Consider the following 13,326-nt stretch of genomic DNA (forward strand, 5'->3'; position numbering starts at 1 on the left):
CAACATAATACTAATAAAATCAGTATTATTTTTAATCAAAACAAGTAAAATTCAAATATGATTAACAAATCAAAATATTTCATGAATATCATTATTCTACGATAAATTAACAACATACATAAATCAAACTCATCGTATGATTACAAAATCAAAATGTCTCATTGATATAGGGTAAATTCACAACACCCATCTAAACATAGCAATGACATTCTACACAATAATTTCTTCATAAAAAACAATGCATGTGCATGCCTAGCTACCACCACCAAGATCATCCTCATGATCATCTTGACCATCCTCATTACTCTGATCCACATAATCACCAACACCGCAACTATCATCATCATCTCCTCCTTCACCACCATCATCCTCATCCTCATCCTCATCATCTCCTGATATATGTTGAACATAATTTGGATCATCGTCTTGGCAATCATTACCTATAGCATTCTGACAAAAAAAATCAATATTACATGTTAGTATTAATTACATAACACAACGCATGTTTTTGTTATACAATGTTAACCATAAAATGAGGTAAGATATAATATCTAATAGTATTAAAAAATAAAATGAAAATATGGTTTAAAAGTATATTAGAAATCCAACTAAGATTATATACCATAGAGTCCATCCAAACAACAAATTCAACCCATCTCTTTTGCTGCAGCACCTCCTTTTCCAAATGATTTGGAGGTCTTCCATATTTTAGTTCCTATCAATCAGTAAATAGGGAGAAATTAGATAACAATGACTTTCTTCTAGTACAAAATTTATTAAAAAATATCACATGTTTAATATACTTACAAAGGTTGTTATCAGTGCTTTTAAACCTTTCTGGCCACTACGATGAGTGACTTTTGTCTTGGTTAACCTCGCCTTGGATGCCTTGTCCTTAAACATAAACCAATTCAATTTATTTTCACACAAATACATGTCTAAGATACTTATAAGTATTAATACATTCTAAATAATGTTTAATGAAAAATTCAATACCTGAATGCTCTCATTGCCGGCTTTTCTTTGTGCATCCAACTTCTCATATGATTTTACAAGTTCTTTCCATACTTTAAAAGGTATGTCAATAGGTCTTTGTTTCAGTCTTTGATCTTGAGGCATTTTTTTAATTTTTCTTGTTTGGGTAAAAATTTTGGTTAAAAAAAACCAAACAAGTAATTCACATCAATGGCATGGGGACTCTATGGATATGTGTAAAAAAATAGCTATAAAGAAAACATCCAAAAAACATATGAGCTCTCCCTTTGATGGTCACTTGGGGCATATGGCTGGAAAGGAACAACTCCATTTTCGAAAATCAAGGACAATCCTTTCTCAAAGTCCTTCCTAATATTTGCTTCAAATGTCTTAAAATGAAAAACAAAATTCAAACGTCATCCTTAAACATCTCCCTTAAATATAAGGTTGGACCATAAATTCTTCACTTTTATTGTTATCGGCTCTGGAATGATTTTTCTATAGGCAATTATATAATGAAATATGTGTGCACTAATGAAAAAACATTGAGTTTCATTTTTCATAATCACAAACAATGAAAAAAGAATCACACGTAACTAGCATCATTTTGGAAATTTTATATTTATTAAAAATCTTTAACATGTTTTCCTCCCATATCTCATAAAAAAGGTGTGAAATTTTTTATATACTCTCCAATAAGCACTACAACAAAACCAGCGATTTGGAGGTTTTACACTAAGTTTTTCAACATCGAACTTACTAGGGCTTGCACCACCGGGGTTATTAGTAAGAATCTCATGAGGTTTGCATAGCCATGATTATTAGAATCAAAATAGTAGGATTTGCACTAAAAAACAGTTCATAGAGCTTTCCTGCTGGGGAGAAAATCACAAGTTCAACTTCTGCAGTGCAGAGCACCGAGAGCTCGTAAGCTTTCTTCAGCAATCCACCTACGTTTGGAAAATGTAGCCTGCCTGCTGGCGATGTTCTCAATCCTCTTCCTCTGCATCTTTCCCCTCACTATTCTTGTATGTCATCTTTCGTTTTTCCCTCCAAACAAACCCTCTCAAATTGAGAAAGCAGAACAACTCACTCGATGAGAATCCGAATCCAATTATCGCTTCTAACAATAACCCAATATGATACCAGAAGTGATTACACAAAACCTCATTGACTCTTCATTTGTTTGGAAAAGAGCCAGGCATATACTTCTGACGAGGGTTTCCGTCTCAAGTCTGGCTCGCAGGACGTCGCTTAGTCAATTGCAAGAAAAGTTTTCCACCTGCCTGTCACATACGGTTTGTCACACTATATATTAAAATAAGGTTGATCATACTAACAATAAGGTTGTATAGTTTAAAAGGAGGGCTCTCCTGACTGCATTTGGTTGGTTTATAGAAAAGATTGCTGGAATGTGTAATGTGAATGCTCTGCTAACTGTTTTTTAAGCATTTGGAAGTATTAAAACCCCCTAGGATAATTAATGTAAGACCTGTTAATTAATGTGTAAAGATGGCTATTGTCCTTGGGCTACCTTAGCTGTTCGTGTTTAGTGATCTGTGGTATTATGACTCCTCAAGTCACTATTAAACCATGAGAAACATGCCCAGGCAAACTAGTGTGACATTGTGGATGAGAACCAAAACTAGACTCCTATAACCTCCTTTTTCATCCTTTAAATTGCAGACTTAACTGACTGTTCTAGTAATCATTCTTGAGCACCTGAAGATGTGCACCCTAAATAATAAGAATAATACCCTGTAACATATGAATAGTCCATCATGTGCATGTAGGATATGCACATGAGGTCCAATAAAATCACTAACCAGAATACCAGGTGTTATTAAAGCCTCTACAGGTTGATATATATGAATGTTACAGTGTGCAGGAGTATGATTCAATTCCATACGAAAATACAAAACATCTGATAGGATTTCCTTATACCTCATAGGCAAACAACCATTGTCCCTTCTATAGATGAGCAGAATAAGTGCTTGGTTCTCTACACTAAATAAAGACAAAGTATAGTACTTATTGCTGACAAAATAGGATTTAAATCGCGGTTCAATTGCTTGACATTCAGCTGGTCACAGAATTGTAGAGTGCATAATCATAAGTGATGTTGCGAGCCTCATTGCTCAAAGTCTAAGGGTCTTGCGAGCCATAATCACAGCCATGTATGGCATATCTTGTGATTATGGCATTTTATGAGGTCAATTCTTGTGAAGACATTTCAGTTTATAATAAATTTTGAACCTCAACAGAGTTTTGGCAAGACCTGGCTGAGCTAGGACATCAACAACACAGCTGATATGAATGACATAATCTAGCCTCAAGAGGGAGCCTCTTTTGTTTCATCACTCTAACAATCTATGAAGTGGTGGAAAGCATAACAACTTCCCCTTGAATATGACACCTAAACTGAGTACAAATCCTAAATGATGCAGCCCTTGGTGCATGTCTCTCAAAGTATCGATATTTCAAATGTTGAAAGCTCTTGTGCCCATTTGATATGCATTCGATTGCAGTTCCCCTGAAGAAAGAATCTTATAAAGGTGAGGCCATGGCCAATATGTTAGCCATATCCATTGGAGTTGCCATTGCTTGACAAATTTAGTGTGATCAGTCCCACCATGATTCACATGGGCTTCTACTCAACACTGGCTGTTGCTATTGTAAGAGTCTTCAAGCTCGTTGAACCCATAGTATTGATAAGTGTATTCTTTGGGTCTCTGGTTTTCAAATTCTGCCTATGTTTTCCTCTCAGTATCATTATTTCAAATGCTGAAACCTCTAATTCCCATTGTTGTGTATTTGATTGTGGTTTCCCTGAAGAAAGAAGCTTATAAAGGTGAGCCCGAGGCCAATATGTTGGCCATATCCATTGGAGTTACTATTTCAGCTTATGGGGAGGCCAAGATGAATGCATGGGAGGTGATTCTCCAGTTAAGTGCAGTTGCATGTGAGACTACCCAATTGGTTCTCATACAAATTCCACGAACATCAAAAGGGATTAAGTTGAATCCCATCACATCTTTGTTGCTCCTTGTTGCCTTGTTTTTCTCAGCACCCCCTGGGCCTTAGTAGAATACCCATTTCTGATAATCAGGGTCTCTTCCTTTGATTTGGATTACATGACATTTCTGCTTGTGCCTTGGCTCTTAATCTTGCAGTGTTTCTTCTGATAGGAAAGACTTCAGCCTTGACTATGAATGTTGTTGGTCTTGTCAAGGACTGGCTGCTCATAACATAATCTGTCTGTAATAAATGAAAAGGTTACAGTCATAAACTTGAGTGGGTGTGGACTGGCTTTTCTGGCTGTCTGTTACTATAATCATTTGAAACTTCAAGCTCTCAAGTCCAATGACAACCAACCAAAGTACCTCAGCAGTGCAGCTGATGCCAATGATGAAGGAGAAGGTTTGATAATGACGAGTGGGAGATTCTCAATCAGAGATTCAGAACCAGTAGAGAAAAATCAAACTCAAGCTTCAGGATTAGGTATTTAGATCATTAATATTGTCTTGTGCTAGATATTACTGTTCTTGGATTGGCTCCTCTATGCCCAAATCTATTTGCAGGGAACAGGCCAGTCATTCACAATGAAGAAGATAATGACAAGATTAGTGTATAATGATGGACAGGATGGTGCCATGGTGCCAACCTAAATCTCAAGTAAGGAGACATCTGTTTCTTCAATTTGTCAAGAAGCATGGCCTACAATTCAATTGCTCTAAGCCTATCACTTCTTCCACCTGTCAAATAAATTGTTTCCTGTTTGTTTAGTTGACTATGGTTCTAATAAATATACTATTGTTTGATGTAAAAAGACAAAACAAAACAAAAAATATGGAAAGTTGTGACCCCATTTTCTAACTACAAATTGAAATCGGATTACCATAGTGACCACCTCTGCTTATTGGAATCAAAAAGGGGGTGGGTTAACCCAATACGATACCAGAAGTGATTACACAAAACCTCATTGACTCTTCATTTGTTTGGAAAAGAGCCAAGCATATACTTCTGACGAGGGTTTCCGTCTCAAGTCTGGCTCGCAGGACGTCGCTTAGTCAATTGCGAGAAAAGTTTTCCACCTGCCTGTCACATACGGTTTGTCACACTATATATTAAAATAAGGTTGATCATACTAACAATAAGGTTGTATAGTTTAAAAGGAGGGCTCTCCTGACTGCATTTGGTTGGTTTATAGAAAAGATTGCTGGAATGTGTAATGTGAATGCTCTACTAACTGTTTTTTAAGCATTTGGAAGTATTAAAACCCCCTAGGATAATTAATGTAAGACTTGTTAATTAATGTGTAAAGATGGCTATTGTCCTTGGGCTACCTTAGCTGTTCGTGTTTAGTGATCTGTGGTATTATGACTCCTCAAGTCACTATTAAACCATGAGAACCATGCCCAGGCAGACTAGTGTGACATTGTGGATGAGAACCAAAACTAGACTCCTATAACCTCCTTTTTCATCCTTTAAATTGCAGAATTAACTGACTGTTCTAGTAATCGTTCTTGAGCACCTGAAGATGTGCACCCTAAATAATAAGAATAATACCCTGTAACATATGAATAGTCCATCCTGTGCATGTAGGATATGCACATGAGGTCCAATAAAATCACTAACCAGAATACCAGGTGTTATTAAAGCCTCTACAGGTTGATATATATGAATGTTACAGTGTGCAGGAGTATGATTCAATTCCATACGAAAATACAAAACATCTGATAGGATTTCCTTATACCTCATAGGAAAACAACCATTGTCCCTTCTATAGATGAGCAGAATAAGTGCTTGGTTCTCTACACTAAATAAAGACAAAGTATAGTACTTATTGCTGACAAAATAGGATTTAAATCGCGGTTCAATTGCTTGACATTCAGCTGGTCACAGAATTGTAGAGTGCATAATCATAAGTGATGTTGCGAGCCTCATTGCTCAAAGTCTAAGGGTCTTGCGAGCCATAATCACAGCCATGTATGGCATATCTTGTGATTATGGCATTTTATGAGGTCAATTCTTGTGAAGACGTTTCAGTTTATAATAAATTTTGAACCTCAACAGAGTTTTGGCAAGACCTGGCTGAGCTAGGACATCAACAACACAGCTGATATGAATGACATAATCTAGCCTCAAGAGGGAGCCTCTTTTGTTTCATCACTCTAACAATCTATGAAGTGGTGGAAAGCATAACAACTTCCCCTTGAATATGACACCTAAACTGAGTACAAATCCTAAATGATGCAGCCCTTGGTGCATGTCTCTCAAAGTATCGATATTTCAAATGTTGAAAGCTCTTGTGCCCATTTGATATGCATTCGATTGCAGTTCCCCTGAAGAAAGAATCTTATAAAGGTGAGGCCATGGCCAATATGTTAGCCATATCCATTGGAGTTGCCATTGCTTGACAACTTTAGTGTGATCAGTCCCACCATGATTCACATGGGCTTCTACTCAACACTGGCTGTTGCTATTGTAAGAGTCTTCAAGCTCGTTGAACCCATAGTATCGATAAGTGTATTCTTTGGGTCTATGGTTTTCAAATTCTGCCTATGTTTTCCTCTCAGTATCATTATTTCAAATGCTGAAAGCTCTAATTCCCATTGTTGTGTATTTGATTGTGGTTTCCCTAAAGAAAGAAGCTTATAAAGGTGAGCCCGAGGCCAATATGTTGGCCATATCCATTGGAGTTACTATTTCAGCTTATGGGGAGGCCAAGATGAATGCATGGGAGGTGATTCTCCAGTTAAGTGCAGTTGCATGTGAGACTACCCAATTGGTTCTCATACAAATTCCACGAACATCAAAAGGGATTAAGTTGAATCCCATCACATCTTTGTTGCTCCTTGTTGCCTTGTTTTTCTCAGCACCCCCCGGGCCTTAGTAGAATACCCATTTCTGATAATCAGGGTCTCTTCCTTTGATTTGGATTACATGACATTTCTGCTTGTGCCTTGGCTCTTAATCTTGCAGTGTTTCTTCTGATAGGAAAGACTTCAGCCTTGACTATGAATGTTGCTGGTCTTGTCAAGGACTGGCTGCTCATAACATAATCTTTGTCTATAATAAATGAAAAGGTTACAGTCATAAACTTGAGTGGGTGTGGACTGGCTTTTCTGGCTGTCTGTTACTATAATCATTTGAAACTTCAAGCTCTCAAGTCCAATGACAACCAACCAAAGTACCTCAGCAGTGCAGCTGATGCCAATGATGAAGGAGAAGGTTTGATAATGATGAGTGGGAGATTCTCAATCAGAGATTCAGAACCAGTAGAGAAAAATCAAACTCAAGCTTCAGGATTAGGTATTTAGATCATTAATATTGTCTTGTGCTAGAGATTACTGTTCTTGGATTGGCTACTCTATGCTCAGATCTATTTGCAGGGAACAGGCCAGTCATTCATAGTGAAGAAGATAATGACAAGATTAGTGTATAATGATGGACAGGATGGTGCCATGGTGCCAACCTAAATCTCAAGTAAGGAGACATCTGTTCATCAATTTGTCAAGAAGCATGGCCTACAATTCAATTGCTCTAAGCCTATCATTTCTTCCACCTGTCAAATAAATTGTTTCCTGTTTGTTTAGTTGACTATGGTTCTAATAAATATACTATTGTTTGATGTAAAAAGACAAAACAAAACAAAAAATATGGAAAGTTGTGACCCCATTTTCTAACTACAAATTGAAATCGGATTACCATAGTGACCACCTCTGCTTATTGGAATCAAAAAGGGGGTGGGTTAACCCAATACGATACCAGAAGTGATTACACAAAACCTCATTGACTCTTCATTTGTTTGGAAAAGAGCCAAGCATATACTTCTGACGAGGGTTTCCGTCTCAATTCTGGCTCGCAGGACGTCACTTAGTCAATTGCGAGAAAAGTTTTCCACCTGCCTGTCACATACGGTTTGTCACACTATATATTAAAATAAGTTTGATCATACTAACAATAAGGTTGTATAGTTTAAAAGGAGGGCTCTCCTGACTGCATTTGGTTGGTTTATAGAAAAGATTGCTGGAATGTGTAATGTGAATGCTCTGCTAACTGTTTTTTAAGCATTTGGAAGTATTAAAACCCCCTAGGATAATTAATGTAAGACCTGTTAATTAATGTGTAAAGATGGCTATTGTCCTTGGGCTACCTTAGCTGTTCGTGTTTAGTGATCTGTGGTATTATGACTCCTCAAGTCACTATTAAACCATGAGAACCATGCCCAGGCAGACTAGTGTGACATTGTGGATGAGAACCAAAACTAGACTCCTATAACCTCCTTTTTCATCCTTTAAATTGCAGAATTAACTGACTGTTTTAGTAATCGTTCTTGAGCACCTGAAGATGTGCACCCTAAATAATAAGAATAATACCCTGTAACATATGATTAGTCCATCCTGTGCATGTAGGATATGCACATGAGGTCCAATAAAATCACTAACCAGAATACCAGGTGTTATTAAAGCCTCTACAGGTTGATATATATGAATGTTACAGTGTGCAGGAGTATGATTCAATTCCATACGAAAATACAAAACATCTGATAGGATTTCCTTATACCTCATAGGCAAACAACCATTGTCCCTTCTATAGATGAGCAGAATAAGTGCTTGGTTCTCTACACTAAATAAAGACAAAGTATAGTACTTATTGCTGACAAAATAGGATTTAAATCGCGGTTCAATTGCTTGACATTCAGCTGGTCACAGAATTGTAGAGTGCATAATCATAAGTGATGTTGCGAGCCTCATTGTTCAAAGTCTAAGGGTCTTGCGAGCCATAACCACAGCCATGTATGGCATATCTTGTGATTATGGCATTTTATGAGGTCAATTCTTGTGAAGACATTTCAGTTTATAATAAATTTTGAACCTCAACAGAGTTTTGGCAAGACCTGGCTGAGCTAGGACATCAACAACACAGCTGATGTGAATGACATAATCTAGCCTCAAGAGGGAGCCTCTTTTGTTTCATCACTCTAACAATCTATGAAGTGGTGGAAAGCATAACAACTTCCCCTTGAATATGACACCTAAACTGAGTACAAATCCTAAATGATGCAGCCCTTGGTGCATGTCTCTCAAAGTATCGATATTTCAAATGTTGAAAGCTCTTGTGCCCATTTGATATGCATTCGATTGCAGTTCCCCTGAAGAAAGAATCTTATAAAGGTGAGGCCATGGCCAATATGTTAGCCATATCCATTGGAGTTGCCATTGCTTGACAACTTTAGTGTGATCAGTCCCACCATGATTCACATGGGCTTCTACTCAACACTGGCTGTTGCTATTGTAAGAGTCTTCAAGCTCGTTGAACCCATAGTATTGATAAGTGTATTCTTTGGGTCTCTGGTTTTCAAATTCTGCCTATGTTTTCCTCTCAGTATCATTATTTCAAATGCTGAAACCTCTAATTCCCATTGCTGTGTATTTGATTGTGGTTTCCCTGAAGAAAGAAGCTTATAAAGGTGAGCCCGAGGCCAATATGTTGGCCATATCCATTGGAGTTACTATTTCAGCTTATGGGGAGGCCAAGATGAATGCATGGGAGGTGATTCTCCAGTTAAGTGCAGTTGCATGTGAGACTACCCAATTGGTTCTCATACAAATTCCACGAACATACAAATTCCCCTTTTTAATGAAGTGGCCTCCTTAAGAGATGACAGAAATTAGTTCTGGGCCAGAATGTATATCAGCAAGAATATTAGCATCACATAGTCATTTTAAACAAGTTCAGTGCACCAAATTAATATTCGTCAACACATTCCAGCTCAGGTACAATGTTTCACAGGACCCAACACAACTTACTCGCTGAAATGAAGATATTACAGCCATATAAACCACATTTACCCCAATGTAAATTACTCAAAAATGTATATCATCAGAATAGTGACATTACGTACTTAATTGAGCAAGAGTACAGTGCACAGAAATGAAAGACTCAAAGAGGAACCTGGTCCATATCAGTGGGAAATATATTGATAGAATGGTGTCTCTTCTTATGGTGTAGCAGTGATCCCTTTTCTGAATAAAGGATATTCTACATGCTGTTTTGATATACATATTAGGCCAGAATTACAATAAAAACTGATAGGAAAGAGACTGATATCAGATTTAAGAAGACACAGACCTTACATTTAATTCAGCCATACAGACAAAATAAAAGAGGTAAAGAGAACCTGAAATACACAGTGAATTCTTCAGGCAGTGGACAGTCTTATATTGTTTGCAAAATTCCAGAGTATAAATTGGAAGAAAACCCTCCTAATCTCTGTCTTTCTCTTCCACAACACGTCCAGAACTCCTCCAGTAAATCTGAGATAGTTTGGCACTGATAAGGGAGATGTACGCACAGGTAACAGGATGATATCAGCTCTCACACCCAGGCAGAGGTATCACGGCCTGTTTGTTTTCAAGGCAGCCTCCAAATCTGTAATATGTCCCTCACACCAAAGAGAAAACTCAAACTTGGACCCTTCAATAAGAGTACGCTCAGCCAGGAGTAAATAAAGCCTTGATGCGGATATAAACTTGGTCTCTCAAAAAACAGAACTTGGCCCATAAGTCAGAACTTTTTACCCTTCAGAACTGTTTACTTCAACTCAGTCATGTACCAAACTTCTGGCCCTTTCACTGCTGGAAATTCATCATTACATCACTGACTAATTGTGGTGATTACACTCTTGATAACATACTATTCATGGTAACAATTTGTCCTAGATTACTGTGGTAAATGTGCTTGTATCAGTTCACTTCTCACTCATTTCATTGATTACAAATCTGCTCTTGAATTACTGTGGTAAAATGAGCCTTAAGGCTGGTATATTTCCCCAATATTGATGCCTTAGCCCTATTTCATCAGATGCAACTGGCAGACGTGAAACCTAACTCAGTCACTTTGGTAAGTGTGCTCCTGGCATGTGCGCATTTAGCATCGCAGAAACAATGTAAGTTGATTCATGGTTATATAATTAAAGGTGGATTTAACTCTAATCTTGTTATAGTCACAGCCCTAATTGACACATATGCCAACTGCGGCATTTTAGAGGTTGCACACCAGTTGTTTGACCAGATGTCTGAAAAAAATGTGGTATCATGGAGTGCAATGATTGCTGCCTATGGAATGCATGGGCTTGGTGAGGAGGCAATTTCTCTTTTTCACAAAATGCAGATGACGGGCATACTGCCAAACCACATCACCTTTGTTTCTCTTTTGTCTGCATGCAGCCATTCAGGCCTGGTGCTTGAGGGCAGACAATATTTCAATTCTATGGTTCAATATTATTGCATTGTTCCCAGGGTAGTGCATTATGCATGCATGGTTGATCTCCTTGGCCGAGCTGGGCATCTACATGAGGCATGGGACTTGATTAAAACCATGCCTTTAGAACCAGGTGCGAGTGTGTGGGGTGCTTTGCTTGGAGCATGCAGAGTTCACTGCAATATTGAGCTGGGGCAATATGCAGCAGAGCAACTTTTCGAGTTAGAACCTAAAAATGCTGGATGTTATGTACTGCTGGCAAACATCTATGCTGCAGCTGGCAGATGGGAAGATGTAGCAAGGGTAAGAACAATGATGAAGGACAGAGCGGTTAAAAAGACTCCAGGTTACAGCTGTACTGAGGTAAATAATAGGGTTCATGCATTTGTCATGGGAGACAGATCACACCCTCAATCAGAGGAAATTTATGAGATGCTGGAGACTTTGGAAAGGAAGATGGAGGCAGTGGGGTATGTTCCAGATACAAATTTTGTACTACATGATGTGGAGGAGGAGGTGAAGGAAAGTATGTTGTCTACTCACAGTGAGAAGCTGGCCCTTGCTTTTGGGCTAATAAGCACAACCCTGGAACCCCACTTTGGATTACAAAAAACCTGCGCATCTGTGGCAACTGCCATAGTGTTACCAAGCTCATCTCCAAGATTGCTATGCGAGAAATTTACATGAGAGATGCAAACCGTTTTCATTATTTCAAGGATGGAATGTGCTCTTGCAAGGATTACTGGTGATGTTGGTTTCATTGCACTAGCAACATAAGCCCATGATTAGGGACAAATGTCGCTCCACGTGTTGTTTTACATTGTGCAGTAGCCTGTTTGTGGAAGATCTTGTTTCCATTAATTAGGCTTTGGATCTTGTTTCCGATCATCATCAACAGGCGAACAAAACATCGAGAACCCGATAAAAACAGATCTTACTAAAAAGGAGAAAAATTAGAAGTAAATAACTGCCCAAATGCATCTTCCTTATAGTCAAGGTCCCATTTATGTGCACAGGAAAAGGGCCACCGAAGAGGCCATGAAAACAACTTTCAAAACAAAATCATGAAATAGCCATGGATTAAGAAATTTACATGTCAAGAAGGACATCCTCCTCTTCTTCGCCCGTGGTGACAGTAACCTCCTCAAGCTTAACAATGGGTGCAACCTGAGCTCCAGTGTCCTCTTCCTTTCCGGCATCATCCTCGTTCTCTCTCGAATCGTCATCTACTGCCCGTGTAAGAACAGGATCCTCCTGAGTTCCAGCCATCCCAATACCAGATAGTGCACAGAGGGAGGGCTCGAATGAAATCGATGGATCCAAAATATGCCAGAAACTCGCCCAATATCAGACACGAATGCGAAACCCCGAGGATTTTGGACAAAGGATTTAACTGTGCAAAAATGCTTCGAAGGCAAAGGGCAAAGAGGTCGACGGAGAGAAAACACTCTATATAAGGGTTTTTGAGGTCGATGGAGAGAAAACACTCTATATAAGGGTTTTGAAGAGGGAAGGCCGGTAGCTGTTAAAGATTGAGAGTAAAAGTAGCATCGTTAAAGATAATATAATAAATTATTACAGGGATGGTTGGGGGGTTTCAAAGGGAGAGAAGGCCATGGAATAACCCCTAAATCATCTCCAACATGAGAGGCCTACTTCATTCATGTTGTCATGTTGGGACCAGAGGTTGTTGTGCGTTTTTTGTTTTCGCAAATTTGAACTTTTTCCTCGGTGATATATTATTGTGTTTATTGTAATAATAATGGGATGGGGTTGAGGGGTTTGTAAATGAGATAAATATGGAAAAGTAATATGAAATATTGGTTTTAAATTATTATAATAAGTATTGTTGTGGTTGATCCATGATAAGTTGTAGGGTAGTTGGTTTGTATGGGGTTTAGTTGTTACAAGGTCTTAAGTTCAAATGTCATGGGGAGGGGTTGAGAATGGAAGTCATTTTGGGGGCATCAAAACTATTCTAAGGGGCATCTTCCACTGAGCTTTACACAATCCTCGATGTTGAGGATGAAAATAATATGAATATGCCAAGCTCACTCTACAGCCTAGTATGGTTACAACCAT

General features: G+C 38.3%; 1 protein-coding gene across 2 annotated transcripts; it reads right to left on the reverse strand.

Annotated features, from left to right (window-relative positions):
* Positions 1-218: 218 nt before the first annotated feature.
* Positions 219-12,757, reverse strand: LOC149148933 (ran-binding protein 1 homolog c-like). 2 transcript variants are annotated; one of them, XM_089437858.1, is made up of 3 exons: positions 808-1,338; positions 623-715; positions 219-450 (listed from the first exon to the last, which is right to left on the reverse strand). In XM_089437858.1, exons 1-3 carry the CDS (start codon positions 934-936, stop codon positions 253-255), a joined length of 420 nt encoding a protein of 139 aa, XP_089293984.1. In that variant the 5' UTR covers positions 937-1,338; the 3' UTR covers positions 219-252. The 2 variants fall into 2 exon arrangements, with proteins under 2 accessions (XP_089293984.1, XP_089293985.1); XM_089437859.1 differs by lacking the exons at positions 623-715; positions 808-1,338 and adding an exon at positions 12,338-12,757.
* Between the last annotated feature and the right edge of the window lie 569 nt (positions 12,758-13,326).

The sequence above is a fragment of the Pinus tabuliformis genome, chromosome 9 (assembly GCF_031772625.1).
Source record: "Pinus tabuliformis cultivar Carrire ecotype Pingquan chromosome 9, CPIR1, whole genome shotgun sequence".
Taxonomy (NCBI): domain Eukaryota; kingdom Viridiplantae; phylum Streptophyta; class Pinopsida; order Pinales; family Pinaceae; genus Pinus; species Pinus tabuliformis.

Excerpts from the sequence above, each read along its gene's own strand:
- LOC149148933 (XM_089437858.1), bottom strand. The coding sequence starts at position 936 with ATGTATTTGTGTGAAAATAAATTGAATTGGTTTATGTTTAAGGACAAG. Across the intron at positions 716-807 it reads AAGCACTGATAACAACCTTT|GAACTAAAATATGGAAGACC; the intron begins GTAAGTATATTA and ends ACTGATTGATAG. Across the intron at positions 451-622 it reads TTGTTTGGATGGACTCTATG|AATGCTATAGGTAATGATTG; the intron begins GTATATAATCTT and ends TTTTTTTGTCAG.